Source organism: Saccopteryx leptura, chromosome 2, assembly GCF_036850995.1.
Source record: "Saccopteryx leptura isolate mSacLep1 chromosome 2, mSacLep1_pri_phased_curated, whole genome shotgun sequence".
Taxonomy (NCBI): domain Eukaryota; kingdom Metazoa; phylum Chordata; class Mammalia; order Chiroptera; family Emballonuridae; genus Saccopteryx; species Saccopteryx leptura.
Genome location: NC_089504.1, coordinates 1,760,304 through 1,775,722, shown reverse-complemented (window position 1 = coordinate 1,775,722; position 15,419 = coordinate 1,760,304). Strand labels below are relative to the sequence as shown.

At 64.5% G+C, this 15,419-nt stretch overlaps 2 protein-coding genes across 3 annotated transcripts; both read left to right on the top strand.

The window, feature by feature from the left end:
- Positions 1-515: 515 nt before the first annotated feature.
- CARD9 (caspase recruitment domain family member 9) lies at positions 516-10,065 on the top strand. 2 transcript variants are annotated; one of them, XM_066366709.1, is made up of 14 exons: positions 516-1,766; positions 2,971-3,163; positions 3,391-3,528; positions 4,135-4,439; positions 4,553-4,732; positions 4,834-4,977; positions 5,358-5,483; positions 6,888-7,079; positions 7,437-7,478; positions 7,559-7,585; positions 7,837-7,885; positions 9,106-9,182; positions 9,626-9,702; positions 9,790-10,065. In XM_066366709.1, the coding sequence occupies exons 2-14, from the start codon at positions 2,980-2,982 to the stop codon at positions 9,887-9,889; spliced, it is 1,641 nt and encodes a 546-aa protein (XP_066222806.1). In that variant the 5' UTR covers positions 516-1,766; positions 2,971-2,979; the 3' UTR covers positions 9,890-10,065. The 2 variants fall into 2 exon arrangements, with proteins under 2 accessions (XP_066222806.1, XP_066222807.1); XM_066366710.1 differs by lacking the exon at positions 7,559-7,585 and having other exon boundaries at positions 546-1,766.
- Positions 10,066-10,191: 126 nt separating this feature from the next.
- Positions 10,192-12,834, top strand: DNLZ (DNL-type zinc finger). The gene is made up of 3 exons (XM_066366723.1): positions 10,192-10,484; positions 10,934-11,073; positions 12,608-12,834. The coding sequence occupies exons 1-3, from the start codon at positions 10,293-10,295 to the stop codon at positions 12,771-12,773; spliced, it is 498 nt and encodes a 165-aa protein (XP_066222820.1). The 5' UTR covers positions 10,192-10,292; the 3' UTR covers positions 12,774-12,834.
- The last annotated feature ends 2,585 nt before the right edge of the window (positions 12,835-15,419 follow it).

Genomic DNA, 15,419 nt, shown 5'->3' with positions numbered 1-15,419 from the left:
TTTTTGAATTAAAAAACAAGCTACAGGCTGTTTGTCCTGAGATAGTGGGCCATGAGGAGAGGGATGGGCCCCCCCAGAGGGATGGGCCCCCCGGACATGCTGGGAGTTGACCAGCTGGGCCTGGGGTCCTTGGACCCCGAGAAGCAGAGGCCCTTTTCCACAGGAAGCAATGTGGCTGCCATCCTTCAAGGTGCCACATCAGGGCCGAGGGCGACCACTTCCTCCGCCGTCCAGACCACGCAGCCGACCCAGGCGGCCCCACCGAGCGCCCCTCTGTGTCCTGCAGGCCTGTCTTTAGCACAGGACTGTCCCAGGAGCCCCCATCTGTCCCAAGGCTCCCAGCTTCTGGTCCTCATGGCCGGCTCCCTGTGATGTCACTGCCGTATCGTGGAGAGCTTCCAGCAGAGAACTGGAGCAAGTGGGCCCAGCTGTGTCCTGGCTTGGCCGCCGCCTCACCCCCACCAGACAGCACGCGTCACGTCACATCACGCCTGCCGTGGGCCCACTTGCCACGCGCTGCCTGTGTGAGCGGTGTTATGCACTCAGGACTCGCAACTAATTTCTAGTTTTCTCTGACTTCCTCTGACCTGTGGCTGGTCTGGAGGTTTGTGTTTAATTTCCAAATATGCAGGGATTATCAGATACCTTTCTGGATCGGTCATGACGTACCCCGAAACCAAGACGTTTCCATGACTAGTGCCCCTTTATTAGCTGTTTTACAAAGTGAGGAAACTGGGCGGTCGGGGGCCCTGCACCAGCCGGCCACTCCTGTGGGGGGCCCAGCACAGAGCACGACCCCCAGAGTGCAGCTACCCCCAAGGGTCTGGAGGACCCGGGCTGTCGGGCCTCTGCTGTCCTGTGGGCAGGTCGCCTGGCCGCCCCCAAGCCTCAGCAGCACCTAGTTTTACCAGGACTCCCAGGTCTCAGCCACAAACAGCCCGCCAGCCGCCACGGCCGGGAGGCACAGAAGCCCAGGGACTGAGGGCCGGGGCCCCACAGGGAGGAGCGGCTAGGCGGTGAGACACCTCAGGAAGGCAGAGCCAGGAGCATGCCCGTCCTGCTAATCCTGCCTGGCCTGTTGCTGTCACCTCCACCCGGCTGGCGGCAACTCAGTTCAACCGGCTGCGCTGGTGAGGCAGGGGGCCTGGGGATTCCCACAGCCATCCGAGTCTTGGGAGCCTGCTGTCACCATCTCCTATGTCCTGGTGGGAAGTGGGGGCGCTTCCAGGAAGAGCTGCGGGGTTGGCTGATGGCGTGTGCTGTGTAGCACGCGAGGCAGGGCTGTGCCTTCCTGCAGGCTGCAGCGGCCTCCCCTGCCCAACGCCCTGGGGACAGCACACTGCCTGGCCAGGCTGCCGGTCCCCACAGGGCTGCTGGAGGTGAGGGTTAGGCCCACACAGAGCACCCCCTGCCCGAAAGGCCTCCGGAAGCCTGTGTCTGAGCCAAAGCGGACTGGACCGAGGACGGTCTTAGCTGACCTCGCACGATGGGGGCGCTGAGGCTGGGCCTCCGGGGCGCGGAGACCTCTCCGCAGCTTTCCTCCGAGTGCAGGCACTTCCACGTTCCGGCCCGGCTCCGCCCCCAGCCTCAGCCGAGCCAATCGGAAGGCAGCTGCCTGGGGCGGTCCCCCCTTCAGGAAGTACCCCGGCTCCCTGCGGGCTCCACCCTCCCTCACCAGCTGCGCGCCACCTCCTGTCCCTCGTTGAATCGGTGGCCCTGGCTGACAGGTGTCCAGCCGCGCGCCGTGCGCCCTCCGGGACCCTGAGGTAGGTGGTCTGGGCCTCCCTGAAAGGTGGCTGGGAGGATGCGGCTCTCTGCCAGGGGCTCATGGGGCAGGAGCAGGTCCTGGAACAGGTCCCAGGAGGGCACAGGTGACCTCCACTCTTCTGCCCTGTCCCCCTTCACGGACACTGGCACCTGCTGGTGCATTTCAACGGAACCAACGGCAGGGTGTCTGGTGTGGGACCTGCAGGCTTTAGGCTAGAAAGACGGGAGTGGTCGAAGGTCCATCGGCTGCAGTGCTGTTTCCTCAACGCCTTGGCTGTCGCTGGGCTGGGTGGGGTGACCACACACAGCAGGAAGCTGGAGAGACTCCTCAAAAGCCCAGGCAGGCCAGCACCTGGGCATTAGGAGTGTGGTTGGGCTCCTGGGGGCCGGACCCAGCCTTTCCCACGTGGGCTGAGGGCTCCGTCCCCACCACCCAGAGGAGTGACCGTGCGGCTGCTCCCTGCCATGGCCTGGCCCCAGAGAGAGCTGTTTGCCGCCTTCTGGCAGAAGGGAACAGCAGGCGGTGGCACCAGCTTAGTGGTCCCCTTGTTGACGAGCTGACAGGTCAGTCCCTGGAGAGTGTGACCTAGAGCAGCCCCCCTGGCAGGCGGGAGAGGAGCCCAGAGATGGCTGGGGGCCCGGGACCAGAGCCCCGGGGCAGGCCTCTTGGTGACAGCCGCACACAGCCCGTCCCCGCGTGCCCGGCCCTGGCTCTCTGGAGCCATCCAGTCACCCTTCCCAAACGGCAGTATCGCCAAGCCTGACTTGCAGCCGGCCGGGCCGTGGGCAGCCGCGGGGTGACTGTTGCATCACCAGCCGCCGGAAGGCGAGGAGGGAAGAGGACTGGGATGGGAGAGGGCGCCACATCGGGGAATGAGGAAGTCACGGGGCTGTGCAGGTGGGAAGGACACTTGCCAACGTGCTTCTGGCCCCAGCCTGAGTCCCGGCTGGCTGGGGGCTGGAGCCCCCTCCCCCACCTGCCAGGGGGGCTGTGGGTTGGGAGCAGGGCCCAGGAAGGGCCGGGCATGGCCGCCCCGGGAGCACGTCACAGCACCAGGTCGCCCCCTCGTTGGTGGCCGAGACGGGAGGGTGGGGGAGGCTGCACGCCTCTCCGGGCTGCACCCGGGTGAGTTCCCTGTTGGGCTCTGCCCGGCGTTCTGGCCGGGCTGCGGTGGACAGCTCAGCGCGCGGCGTTGCCTCCAGGCCCCCGCCATGTCGGACTACGAGAACGAGGACGAGTGCTGGAGCACCCTGGAGAGCTTCCGGGTGAAGCTCATCGCCGTCATCGACCCCTCGCGCATCACGCCCTACCTGCGGCAGTGCAAGGTGCTCAACCCTGACGACGAGGAGCAGGTGCTCAGCGACCCCAGCCTCGTCACCCGCAAGCGGAAAGTCGGTCAGTGGGGCTGGAGCCAGCCCAGAGGGGGCTGTTGCTGCCCTCTCCCCAACGGCCCCCCCGTGAATGGGGACTCCCTGGCACCCCGCGCCTCTCCGGAGGCCGCTGGGAGGGCCAGTGGGTGGGTGGGCAGCACCTGGCCCCGGCCCAGACCCGCCCTGTCCCCGGTGCCCAGGCATGTCCCGGGACGGCGGCCCGTGGCCCAGCCAGGCCTCTCTGGGTTGCAGGCGTGCTGCTGGACATCGTGCAGCGCACGGGCCACAAGGGCTACGTGGCCTTCCTGGAGAGCCTGGAGCTCTACTACCCGCAGCTCTACAGGAAGGTCACGGGCAAGGAGCCCACCCGCGTCTTCTCCATGATCATTGGTGAGCACCGGACGCCGGCGTCGGGCTGGACGTGGGGGGGGCATAGCAGGTGGGGATAGGCGTGGGGGGCACAGGGACAGGATGGGGGGCAGGGGCGCCATATGGGGTGGGCATGGAGGCAGGCCCCCGCCTGTGGGGTCTCCCAGTGGATTAAATGGGGGTGAAGGAGATGAGTGAGAGACGCCCCGGAGGGTCCACGGGGGGCGGGGGGGGGGAGGCTGCCCTGTCATGACTCCCCTCCCTGGGGAGCAGGTGGGCGGTGGGGGTGCACAGGCCAACTCCTGGTCCAGAGCCTGCCCTGCCAGAAGGCCATGTGACCCCTGAGAGGCAGCGGCCTGTTGAGCCCAGTAAAGGCGAAGTCCCAGCAACACTGGCCTGGCCCCGGAGTTGAGTCCTCCTTTCTAACAGCCAACATCACAGCCAAGTTAGGGTGAGGGGCATGGCTGCCCCTGTCCTGTGAGGGCAGGGGCGGAGTCTCAGTCCATCTCCTCAGCGGGCAGCAGTAGCCTCTGGGCATTGTTATCTGGGCGCGGAGAGCCCCCTGGCTGGGGGTTGGGGGGTAAGGCGCCGGCAGCGTGGGTGTCTGACGCAGAGCCCGGCCCACAGACGCTTCCGGCGAGTCGGGCCTGACGCAGCTCCTGATGAACGAGGTCACGAAGCTGCAGAAGAAGGTGCAGGACCTAACGGCCGTGCTGAGCTCCAAGGACGACTTCATCAAGGAGCTGCGCGTCAAGGACAGCCTGCTGCGCAAGCAGCAGGAGCGCGTGCAGCGGCTCAAGGAGGAGTGCGAGGCCTGCGGCCGGGAGCTCAAACGCTGCAAGGACGAGAACTACGACCTGGCCATGCGCCTGGCCCGCCAGAGTGAGGAGAAGGGCACGGCGCTCATGCGGAACCGCGACCTGCAGCTGGAGGTGCCCGCGGGTCCCAAGTGGGACGGGGGCGGATCCCCCGGGGGCGGAGCCGGGAGGGTCCCAGCCGTGGGGGCGGGGCCCCTGGGCTGACGGGACAGGGCGCCGCCCCGCAGGTGGACCGGCTCAGGCACAGCCTGATGAAGGCGGAGGACGACTGCAAGGTGGAGCGGAAGCACACACTGAAGTTGCGGCATGCCATGGAGCAGCGGCCCAGCCAGGAGCTGCTGTGGGACCTGCAGCAGGAGAAGGCGCTGCTGCAGGCCCGGGTGCAGGAGCTGGAGGTCTCGGTGCAGGTGGGGGCCGGCGGGGTGGGCGGTGCTGGGGCCGGTGGCACGGGCACACCTCCCCCGGCCACCCTGCAGCCCCGCCACTCTGTGACCCCCGCCACCCCCAGGAAGGGAAGCTGGACAAGGGCAGCCCCTACATCCAGGTGCTGGAGGAGGACTGGCGGCAGGCATTGCAGGACCACCAGAAACAGGCCAGCACCATCTTCACCCTGCGCAAGGATCTGCGCCAGGCCGAGGCCCTGCGCGCCCGGGTATGCTGCCGGCGCGGCTGCGCACAGGGCCGGGTGGTGGGCGGAGGGTCTGCCCTGTGTCCACATAGGGCCTGGAACGGGTGCTTGGGCCCAGCTCCACATCCGTACCTGCCCCCTCCTGGAGGCACAAGGGCCCAGCTCCTTACACCCTTACACACACACACACACACACAGCCCAGCTCCTTACACCCTTACACACACACACACACACAGCCCAGTTCCTTACACCCTTACACACACACACAGCCCAGCTCCTTACACACACACACACACACACACACACTCACTCACTCACTCAGCACTGCCTGTCGGTCTGGAAGCCCAGGGCTGCTCCAGAATGGGGGCCGCGGGCGGTGGGAGCTAGCTGCCGTCTCCCGCAGTGCGCGGAGGAGAAGGAGTTGTTCGAGCTGCAATGCCTGGCCCTGCGGAAGGACTCCAAGATGTACAAGGACCGCATCGAGGCCATCCTGCAGCAGATGGAGGAGGTGGCCATCGAGCGGGACCAGGTAAAGACCACCTGTGGTGGGGTCATTCCTGTGTCGGCGTGGGCCGCCAATGCAATAAGGGGGGTTGTCAATGTGGTTTTTAAAGGGCAAAAGCAGTACGTTGATCATTTGCAAACGTGGTCGGCAGCAATGAGGTTAGTTCCACCTCCACCGTGGGCCCAGCCTGCTGCCAGCAAATCCACTCCACCTTCCACTGGACCTCCAGGCTTTTTCAGTGATGTACACGTTGTTTTGTTTCACAATGGAAGCTATCTGTCTTGTTTTGCAAAGAGGAAGGGAGAGAGAAAGAGAGACAGGAACACGGAGCTGTTCCCAAATGTGCCCTGACTGGGGATCGAACCAGCAACCTCTGTGCTTTGGCATGATGCTCTAACCAACCAAGCTATCCAGCCAGGGCCCAAGTAACTTTTTAAACCTAAACAATCGTGGGCACCTTGGCCAGCTGCTTGCTGTCCTGTGGATGGGAGGCAGCGTGCCACACAGCACTGTGGCTTCACCCTCTATTGCGCCCCGTCACCTTCAATGGCATCTGGAGGGTGGCTGGCAACGTGTCAGGTGTCTGGAGCCATAAACCATACATTCCTTTTAACCCAGCAATTCCCCTTCCGGAACCCAGTCTCTCAGGAGTAATAGGAATGCGGGTTATCTCCAGGCCGTGGACAGGAGTGAGAACTGAGAAGTCCCTGCGAGGTGACCTGGCTGGGCCAGCCCCCAACTTCCGCTAATACCTGGCGGAGGCTCACAGGCAGGCTGAGAGGCATGGACAGCCCTGCTGTGCTGGGGGGCCGGGCAGGCAGCCAGGCGAGTGGGTAGGATCGTCTCTGATTGGTCCCAAGTTGGAAACGGGTGAGCTTAGTGAAGTTCTGTTCTTGACTGTTGGGGGCTGTTACCAGGGACGTGGGTGGGCCCACTTACACCTCGACTGGTAGCCGCGCCTCCTGGGCGAGTCACTACAGACATGGCACCTCCTGGCCTGTGTTCTGTCCCCAGGGGGGGTCTGCCTGCCCGTGGTGCATTAATTAGTACAGTCCATCTCACACCTCGGCCTCCCCGTGAGAAGTGTGCACAGGAGTGCAGTACTTCCGTTCTAAAGAACATGAATTACACAGCTGTTCACAAACACGGTCTCGATGTCAATCAAGCAGTCAGAATCCACAGAGCTGGGTGCAGGGCACAAAGTGTGTGGAACGTCACCACGGCACGCAGGCTGAGGGAGCGACCTGGGGCCGCGATGCTGCAGGTTGAGCGTGGAGGGTTATTACTTTTTTTTACCTCCGTTATCTTTCCTGAGCTGCCCACACTTCCGGTCAGGAGCCTTGATCACATTTACCATCCCCGACACTACCTCTGGGACCGGAGAGGAGGGGGCTGGGCCGGCCCCCACCAGCGCGGGTCTCCCCGCAGGCCATGGCGTCGCGGGAGGAGCTGCACACGCAGTATGCCCGCAGCCTGCAGGACAAGGACACGCTGCGCAAGCAGGTGCGGGAGCTGGGCGAGAAGGCCGACGAGCTGCAGCTGCAGCTGTTCCAGCGTGAGGGCCAGCTGCTGGCCGTGGAGGGCAGGCTCAAGCAGCAGCAGCTGGAGATGCTGGTCCTGGTGCGTGTGCCCCGGGGGCCCTGCCGCGGGTGGGGACACGGGGTGGCCTCGCGGGAGCAGGCAGGTCCCCAGAGCCCACAGCAGGAGCCTCCGGATGGCCTCGGACCTGGCCTGGCCTGGCTATTGCCCCCTGGTGGCCCTGGCAGGTCCCCGGGCCTTCTGAGCTCCCTCTGCAAGGAGCCCACCTGGAGGAGCTCAGGGCCCAGCAGGTGGCTCTGGGTCTGGTGAGGGGAGAGAGGGACTTCCCTGGAGGACAGGCTGGTCTGGGGCCCCTCAGCACACCTCACCACAGCCCATTCCCAAGGTGGCTCAGTTCCCCCCACAGCCTCCTGACCGGCCCCTCTTCTGTGACCACAGAGCTCTGACTTGGAGGACAGCTCACCCAGGAACTCCCAGGAGGTGAGTGTGACCCCCAGCTGGGCTCCCAGCCACAGCCTCTGCAGGACCACAGCCCCATGTATGTCTCTCGGACGGTCCAGATGCTCGGCCGCCTGCCCCCGGCTCTGGTGAGCTGGGCTGTCCCCTATTGTCCCAGTGCACGGCCAGGCAGAGGAAGAGCTGCTGGTGCCCGCAGGGCCTCTGTGTGCTCAGGGCTGAGCAGACCCGGCAGCCCCCACCCCGGGCCCCTGGCCTGGCTGTGCAGAGTCCCTGAGAAGCTCGTGCAGAGGGTGACAGTGAAGGGGACAGCAGCACAGCGGGTCAGGGCCAGGTCCACAGAGACAGAGTCCTAACAGGCTGTCCCATTTCTCTTTGGAAGCTCTCGGTCCCCCGGCACCTGGAGGAGGACGCCCAGCTCTCTGACAAAGGTGAGAGGTAGCCCGTGTGCCCCCGGCAGTCTCCTTATCACCCCAAGCTGATGCCAGTCTCGAACCTTGGCCCCGTGTGCCTGGTGCCTGGGGAAACACACTCCAGTTCTGTCCCGCTGATCTTCACAGTACAGAGACACTGAGGCTGGGAGGGACCCCCCTGCAAAGTCCCCTGGCGGGCAAATGAGAGCCCCACTCAAACCTGGGGCCCAGGCCTGCAGGATGTGTCCCCGCTCCGGCCCCAGGACTGCAGGGTGGAGGCATCCTGCCCTCCCCGAGCACCCTCTCCTGCAGGGAGCCAGTGCCCAGGTGTGCCATGCTCAGAAGTAGGGGCAGAAAAGGGAAAGAGGGGTTGTGGAGGGTGACAGGGCGCTGGTGGGCTTCCGGTGGCAGGGGCGGGACCCTCCGTCTACCTGGAGACAGGCCTGTGGTGGGGTGGCTGGGACATGGGGCAAGGGGCTCACTGTGAAGGGGGGTACAGAGCTCTGGAAGAGCCCTGTGCTGGGAGAGGGAGGGGCTGCCACAGAGGTTGTGTGGGGAGCCAGACAAGACTTCCTCAGCACCAGGCTGACCCCAGCTTCTAGAAGGGGGCAAAAGAGGAAGAAGAGGAAGCAAATAGAGAAGTGAGGGTTGGGCGGTCGGCTGAGGCCCAATGAGCGTGAGGCCACCGAGCCCCCACTGGGGAGAGGCGGCAGGCCCAACCAGCCCAGGGTCCTCAACCCAGGGGTGGCGTGGCCCCTCGCAGAAGCCATGGTAGGCCCGAGCGTTGAGCTGAGGGGAGGGGACGTGTCAGCCCCAGGCAGAGGCCTGGGCCCGCTGTGATGGGTCTGAGACTGGAGTCCATAGTTCCCGGTCATGGCCGGTTTAGGGGAGTCAGCTGCTCAGAGCACCTGCTGTGTGAGGGTCCTGAGCCCTGGGGCCCTTCAAAGGGGTCCCAGCAGCCTGGAATGTCCTGCTCCCAACCAGCGCAGTGCCCCAGCCCCCACTGAGGACGGCCTGGGCCATCTGGGTGGGAGCAGCCAAGAGAGCCTCCTCCTGGGAGTGAGGAGTGGGCCCCAGTCTCTGTACAGTGGGAGTCCCTGTGGGGTCCAAGTGAGGACTGAGCAGATGGTACAGGCCTGGCCAGAAACATCAGGGGTGAGGAGGGGGGGTGTTGGCCTTGCCTCGCTTGGTCCTGGCGGGCGGGCAGAACCCACAGGCACAACAACGTCCCTTTCCAGGTGGCCCAGCTGACGAAGAGAGCCCAGAGCAGCCCTTCGAGGCTCTGCAGAAGGAGCGGCTTCTACTGACCCCCAATGTAAGCCAGCCGTGGGGTGCTCCTGGTGTGGGAAGAGTAATTCCTCCGTCTGGACGCTTGGGGGGCGTGATCACAAGGGTCTCAGCCCGCAGGCTCTTAGGGTGCAGCGTTTGGAACATGAAGCTGATCCCCCTCCCTTGCACAAAGCAGTGGGTAGAGGGGTGGCCAGGCCAGGGCAGTGCCTGTGCAGTGGCAGTCACGGGACGCCTGTCTTCTGTGCCGGCCACCGCAGCGTTGACAGCTAACCCCCCACTGCCGGGGAGTCGGTCCTGCACAGCAAAGGAACAGCCTGGCTTGGGGCCCTGCCCACGCTGGCTGCACGCTGGGCCTGTCATGTCATCTGAAAGGAGGGACCCACACCCCGCTTCCCCGCACGGTCCCGCCCCTGCCCCGCGGGACCCACGCAAGCTCGAGCCAGAGGCTGACCCTGCCCCCTGCTGCAGGGCACAGGTCTGAGCGGCGGGGAGCCCCCGGAGAAGGAGCGGCGGCGTCTCAAAGAGAGCTTTGAGAACTACCGCAGGTGGGCCCGCGTGGGCGCCGGGCGAGGATGGGGGTAGGTGCGGGCGGGCGGCCCCCGCGGACACCTGCGTCCTCGGCTCTCCTGCAGGAAGCGGGCGCTCCGGAAGATGCAGCACGGCTCGAGACAGGGGGAGGTGGACTGGGAGAACACCACGGGCAGCGACAACACGGACACAGAGGGCTCGTAGCGGCCCGGCGTGCAGAAGGCGGGCCGGCCCCAGACCGGCTGCCTCCGTCTCGGCCGCCCGTTTCCGCCTATCGGCACACGCGCTGTGTCGATCATCGTCCTGTTCCACCTTTTTATGTAACGCAGACGCCTACACAGCATTAGAAATGCAGAGCCTAATAAATAAACGAGCGCCGGGTCCGATGATGGCTTTCCTCGCGCGCGCGCGCGCGCACCTTCCAACTCCGCGTCCCACGGTGCGCGCGCACCGCCCGCCGCCAGGGGGCAGCAAAGCGCGCCCCAGCCGCCCGCTACGGGGGCCGCGGAGGATCGCTTCCGCCGTTGCCCGCTTCCAAGATGGCGGCACCGCAATGTGAACGCCGCCGGGCGAGAGCAGGGCGGGGCAGCTAGGGTCCGCGGAAGGGATGTGGAGAGTGGCGCTGTGCCGCGTGTCGACGCTGGTGAGCGGCGCGCGGCCCGACCTGAGGCGGCTGTGGGCATGCAGAGCCCGCCCGGAGGTCGCGGGGAAAAGACGGGCCCGGGACTGCAGCGGGCGGCGCTTGAGCTCTGAGCCTGGGCCCAGGGCGGCGCACTACCAGCTCGTCTACACCTGCAAGGTGGGCGCGCTGCGGGGCCGGGGTCTGGCCCGCGCCCGCACCTGCACCTGGACTGCGCTATCCCGCAGAGGTGGTGTGGGGCGGGGACACGTGGAGTGGTCCCCTTGGGGGCGTGGCCTTCTCACAAGGGGCGGGGCTTCTGGGGAAGGGGCGGGGTCTGTTTAGAGGGTGGGGCTATCTCCTAGGGGGCAGGTCCTTCTGGGGGAGGGGAGGGGCTATCGTTTAGGGGCGGGGCCTTCTGGCAGACAAGCGGGGCTATCCTAAAGTTTAGGGGTTGGGGCAGGTTCGTAGGGAAGAGGGGTTTTATCTCTCCCGAGAGCAAGTCCTTAGGAAGAAGGCTGGCCCTGCCCTGGGGTGGAGCTAATCCTCACAATGGGAGGGGCCTTTCTGGAGAGATGGGGCCAGGCCCGTGGCCTCACCTGCGCTCTGTCTCCCTGTGTCTCTATCAGGTCTGTGGGACCCGGTCCTCCAAACAAATCTCCAAGCTGGCTTATCACCAGGGTGTGGTCATTGTGACCTGCCCTGGCTGCCGGAACCACCACATCATTGCGGACAACCTGGGCTGGTTCTCCGACTTGGATGGGAAGAGGTGAGGCCTTCCCTCACCTGCACAGGGTTACTGGGACCGAGTCCCAGGTGGGGAGCCTCCCCCTAATGAGGTTTACACAGCCCCCTTCTCCAGCCCTGTTCGTACTGGGAGAGCAGTTACAGTTGAATTTTAGATAAACCACGCATAACTTGTATAAATATGCCCCAGGCATGGGGCACGTTTTAATTTACTCAGTCTGCCCTGGACCAGCCCCTGCCGCACTGCCTGACTACCCTCACTGACAGCAGGCAGTACCCCCTTACTGGTCGGGCCCACAGGCCTCCCCTAAACTGACTTTTTTTTTTTTTTTTTTTTTTACAGAGGCAAAGAGTCAGAGAGAGGGATAGATAGGGACAGACAGATAGGAACGCAGAGAGATGAGAAACATCAATGATCAGTTTTTCGTTGTGGCACTTTAGTTATTCATTGATTGCTTTCTCATATGTGCCTTGACTGTGGGCCTTCAGCAGACCAAGTAACACCTTATTTGAGCCAGCGATCTTGGGTCCAAGCTGGTGAGCCTTGCTCAAACCAGATGAGCCCGCGCTCAAGCTGGTGACCTCAGGGTCTCGAACCTGGGTCCTCTGCATCCCAGTCCGATGCTCTATCCACTGCGCCATCGCCTGGTCAGGCTAAACTGACTCTTAAAGCAGTGACTTCCTTTCATTTTGTGGGTTTCTTTCTTTTTCTTTTTCTTTTTGAAAGGGAAAGAAACAGGGACAGACAGGAAGGGAGAGAGATGAGAAGCATCAATTCTTTGTTGCGACACCTTAGTTGTTCATTGACTATTTTCTCATATGTGCCTTGATGGGGGGGCAGTGGAGCTACAGCAGACCGAGTGACCCCTTGCTCAAGTCAGCGACCTTGGGCTTCAAGCCAGCGACCTTTTGGCTCAAGCCAGTGACCATGGGGTCATATCTATGATCCCACGCTCAAGCTGGCAACCCCATGCTCAAGCTGGTGAGCCCGCGCTCAAGCCGGCGACCTTGAGGTTTCAAACCTGGGTCCTCTGTGTCCCAGGCCGAGGCACTCTCCACTGCGCCACCTCCTGGTCATGCATTTTTCATTCATCCTACAAACATTTCTCGGGTGCCTGCTGTGGGGAAAAGATCCTAGTGACTCACACTCTTGTCCTCTGTCAGTGCTGCCGGGTTGACCATGCCAGACGTGGGGATGAGCATGAGGAGTTGTGGACAGGACTCTGGGCCTACAGAGTTGACCTCACCCCTCTGTAGAAAGCAGTGTGTGTGGGGGAAATGGTCAGGAGCCTTGCGGCCAGGTGGCCCTGGACCGTTCAGTTGGGCTTCTGAGTGAGCATTCTTCCCTGGGAATAGGGCACTAACAGAGGCTGCCTCTGGGGGTGGGGGTGGGGGTGTGGAGAAGGCTCCAGGAGGGCAGAATGCAGTGGCCCTGATGCCATCCCAGCGCTGGGACCCATGTTCCTGGCTCAAGCCTGGCCTTGGGTGCCCTCGAGGGACCAAGGTGCAGGACTGGTGAGGGGCCCAGGCTATCATGGCACCTTCCTCTCTCTCAGGAACATTGAAGAAATCCTGGCGGCCAGAGGGGAGGAGGTGTGCCGAGTGGCTGGCGACGGGGCCCTGGAGCTGGTTTTAGAGGCTGCTGGGGCCCCCAAACCCGCTGCTTCGGAAGGGGGCGAGGACCAGGACCCCACCCGCCCCAGCAAGGTGGAGCCTAGCTGACCCCGCCTCCTGTCCCTGAGGCGGGGCTTCAGCCTGGCGCCCCTCCCCCTCCCGCTCTCCGCTCTCTGCAGGGGCCTGTCTTCTGACAATAAACAGTCCCTCCCGGATGCCGAGCCTCAGGCTCCTCTGTTCTCCCCGGTTCTGCAGCCAGAATGACTCACAGGAACCCCTGCCCATGCAGCTGTAGGACCCCTGGCCCTGTCGCCCTGCTCAGAGGAACGGCCCTTGTTCTTGCCTGGTGCAGGCCACGTCCGTGTGGGCAGGGGCTGGACCTGGAGTCTGAGCTGCTCCTGACTGGGAGGTCACTTTGTGCCCCCCGAGCCTCTGCCTTCCCGTCCGCAGAGGAGGCCCACAGTGCCCCCGCGTCAGGCGCAGGGACGGGAAGAGCAGACCCAGGACAGGCACCAGGGCTCGGCCGTGCTCCAGCTACGGCCAGTTAGGCCCAGTGCTTCCTGGGGTGGCCGGTGGGGCAGGATCAGCACAGCCTGTGGGTCCCTCCCCTCTGGCCAGACCCGGGGAGGCCCTGCAGGTCCCTCCCACGCCACCTGCCAAGCCCTGGACACAAACAAGGTGTTCATCCCAGCCGCTAGGCCACAGTGGTGACAAGAGCAGGGGGCGCTGGCTGCCGTCCTGACGGGCTGGGGGGGGCGTGAGTGCCCCCCCCCCCCGCGGCCCCTCTACCCCTGGGGCGTGCGGTCTGTCTCGCAGCCCTTGTTTGACTGGAACTCAGAGTGTTCCTGTGTTTATGAAAGTGTGTTTATCTCCAGAAGGGTTCTGGGCTGTGTGACCTTCACAGTGAGTCACCGCCTGTCCCCTCGGCCTCAGATCTCGGCAGGCTCCGAGCTCCCGGTTGCCGCCTTGTGCCGGCACACGGGGCCTCAGCCCTGTTCTCCGGGGCCTCAGCCCTGTTCTCCGGGGCCTCAGCCCTGTTCTCCGGGGCCTCAGCCCTGTTCTCCGGGGCCTCAGCCCTGTTCTCCTGTTCTCCGGGACCTCAGCCCTGTTCTCCGGGGTCTCAGCCCTGTTCTCCGGGGCCTCGGCCCTGTTCTCCGGGATCTCGGCCCTGTTCTCCGGGGTCTCGGCCCTGTTCTCCGGGGTCTCGGCCCTGTTCTCCGGGGCCTCGGCCCTGTTCTCCGGGGTCTCGGCCCTGTTCTCCGGGGTCTCGGCCCTGTTCTCCGGGGTCTCGGCCCTGTTCTCCGGGGCCTCAGCTCTGTTCTCCGGGGCCTCAGCCCTGTTCTCCGGGGCCTCAGCTCTGTTCTCCGGGGCCTCAGCCCTGTTCTCCGGGGCCTCAGCTCTGTTCTCCGGGGCCTCAGCTCGTTCTCCTGTTCTCCGGGACCTCAGCCCTGTTCTCCGGGGTCTCAGCTCTGTTCTCCGGGGTCTCAGCTCTGTTCTCCGGGGCCTCAGCTCGTTCTCCTGTTCTCCGGGACCTCAGCCCTATTCTCCGGGGTCTCAGCCCTGTTCTCCGGGACCTCAGCCCTGTTCTCCGGGACCTCAGCCCTGTTCTCCGGGACCTCAGCCCTGTTCTCCGGGGCCTCAGCTCTGTTCTCCAGAGCCTCAGCCCTGTTCTCCGGGGCCTCAGCTCTGTTCTCCGGGGTCTCAGCCCTGTTCTCCGGGGCCTCAGCCCTATTCTCTGGGGTCTCAGCCCTGTTCTCCGGGACCTCAGCCCTGTTCTCCGGGGCCTCAGCCCTGTTCTCCGGGGCCTCAGCTCTGTTCTCCGGGGCCTCAGCCCTGTTCTCCGGGGCCTCAGCTCTGTTCTCCGGGGTCTCAGCTCTGTTCTCCGGGGCCTCAGCTCGTTCTCCTGTTCTCCGGGACCTCAGCCCTGTTCTCCGGGGTCTCAGCTCTGTTCTCCGGGGTCTCAGCTCTGTTCTCCGGGGCCTCAGCTCGTTCTCCTGTTCTCCGGGACCTCAGCCCTGTTCTCCGGGGTCTCAGCCCTGTTCTCCGGGACCTCAGCCCTGTTCTCCGGGACCTCAGCCCTGTTCTCCGGGGCCTCAGCCCTGTTCTCCGGGGTCTCAGCCCTGTTCTCCGGGGCCTCAGCTCGTTCTCCTGTTCTCCGGGACCTCAGCTCGTTCTCCTGTTCTCCGGGACCTCAGCCCTGTTCTCCGGGACCTCAGCCCTGTTCTCCGGGGCCTCAGCTCTGTTCTCCAGAGCCTCAGCCCTGTTCTCCGGGGCCTCAGCTCTGTTCTCCGGGGTCTCAGCCCTGTTCTCCGGGGCCTCAGCCCTATTCTCCGGGGTCTCAGCCCTGTTCTCCGGGACCTCAGCCCTGTTCTCCGGGGCCTCAGCCCTGTTCTCCGGGGTCTCAGCCCTGTTCTCCTGTTCTCCGGGGCCTCAGCCCTGTTCTCCGGGGCCTCAGCCCTGTTCTCCGGGACCTCAGCTCTGTTCTCCGGGGCCTCAGCTCTGTTCTCCGGGGCCTCAGCCCTGTTCTCCGGGGCCTCAGCCCTGTTCTCCGGGGTCTCAGCTCTGTTCTCCGGGATCTCAGCCCTGTTCTCCGGGGCCTCAGCCCTATTCTCCGGGATCTCAGCCCTGTTCTCTGGGGCCTCAGCCCTGTTCTCCGGGGCATGGGCAGGTTGTGCTTTGCCTCGATTACCCCCTGCCCTTCTCTTTGGCAGGCAACGCTCTGTTGTTGCTACCCAGAGCTTCCTGTGCCGTCTG

Bases quoted from the DNA above. Each gene is read 5' to 3' on its own strand.
- CARD9 (XM_066366709.1), top strand. From the start codon at position 2,980: ATGTCGGACTACGAGAACGAGGACGAGTGCTGGAGCACCCTGGAGAGC. The intron at 4,978-5,357 runs GTATGCTGCCGG...CGTCTCCCGCAG, and splicing joins CCGAGGCCCTGCGCGCCCGG to TGCGCGGAGGAGAAGGAGTT. The intron at 9,183-9,625 runs GTAAGCCAGCCG...CCCCTGCTGCAG, and splicing joins GGCTTCTACTGACCCCCAAT to GGCACAGGTCTGAGCGGCGG.
- DNLZ (XM_066366723.1), top strand. From the start codon at position 10,293: ATGTGGAGAGTGGCGCTGTGCCGCGTGTCGACGCTGGTGAGCGGCGCG. The intron at 10,485-10,933 runs GTGGGCGCGCTG...TGTCTCTATCAG, and splicing joins AGCTCGTCTACACCTGCAAG to GTCTGTGGGACCCGGTCCTC. The intron at 11,074-12,607 runs GTGAGGCCTTCC...CCTCTCTCTCAG, and splicing joins TCCGACTTGGATGGGAAGAG to GAACATTGAAGAAATCCTGG.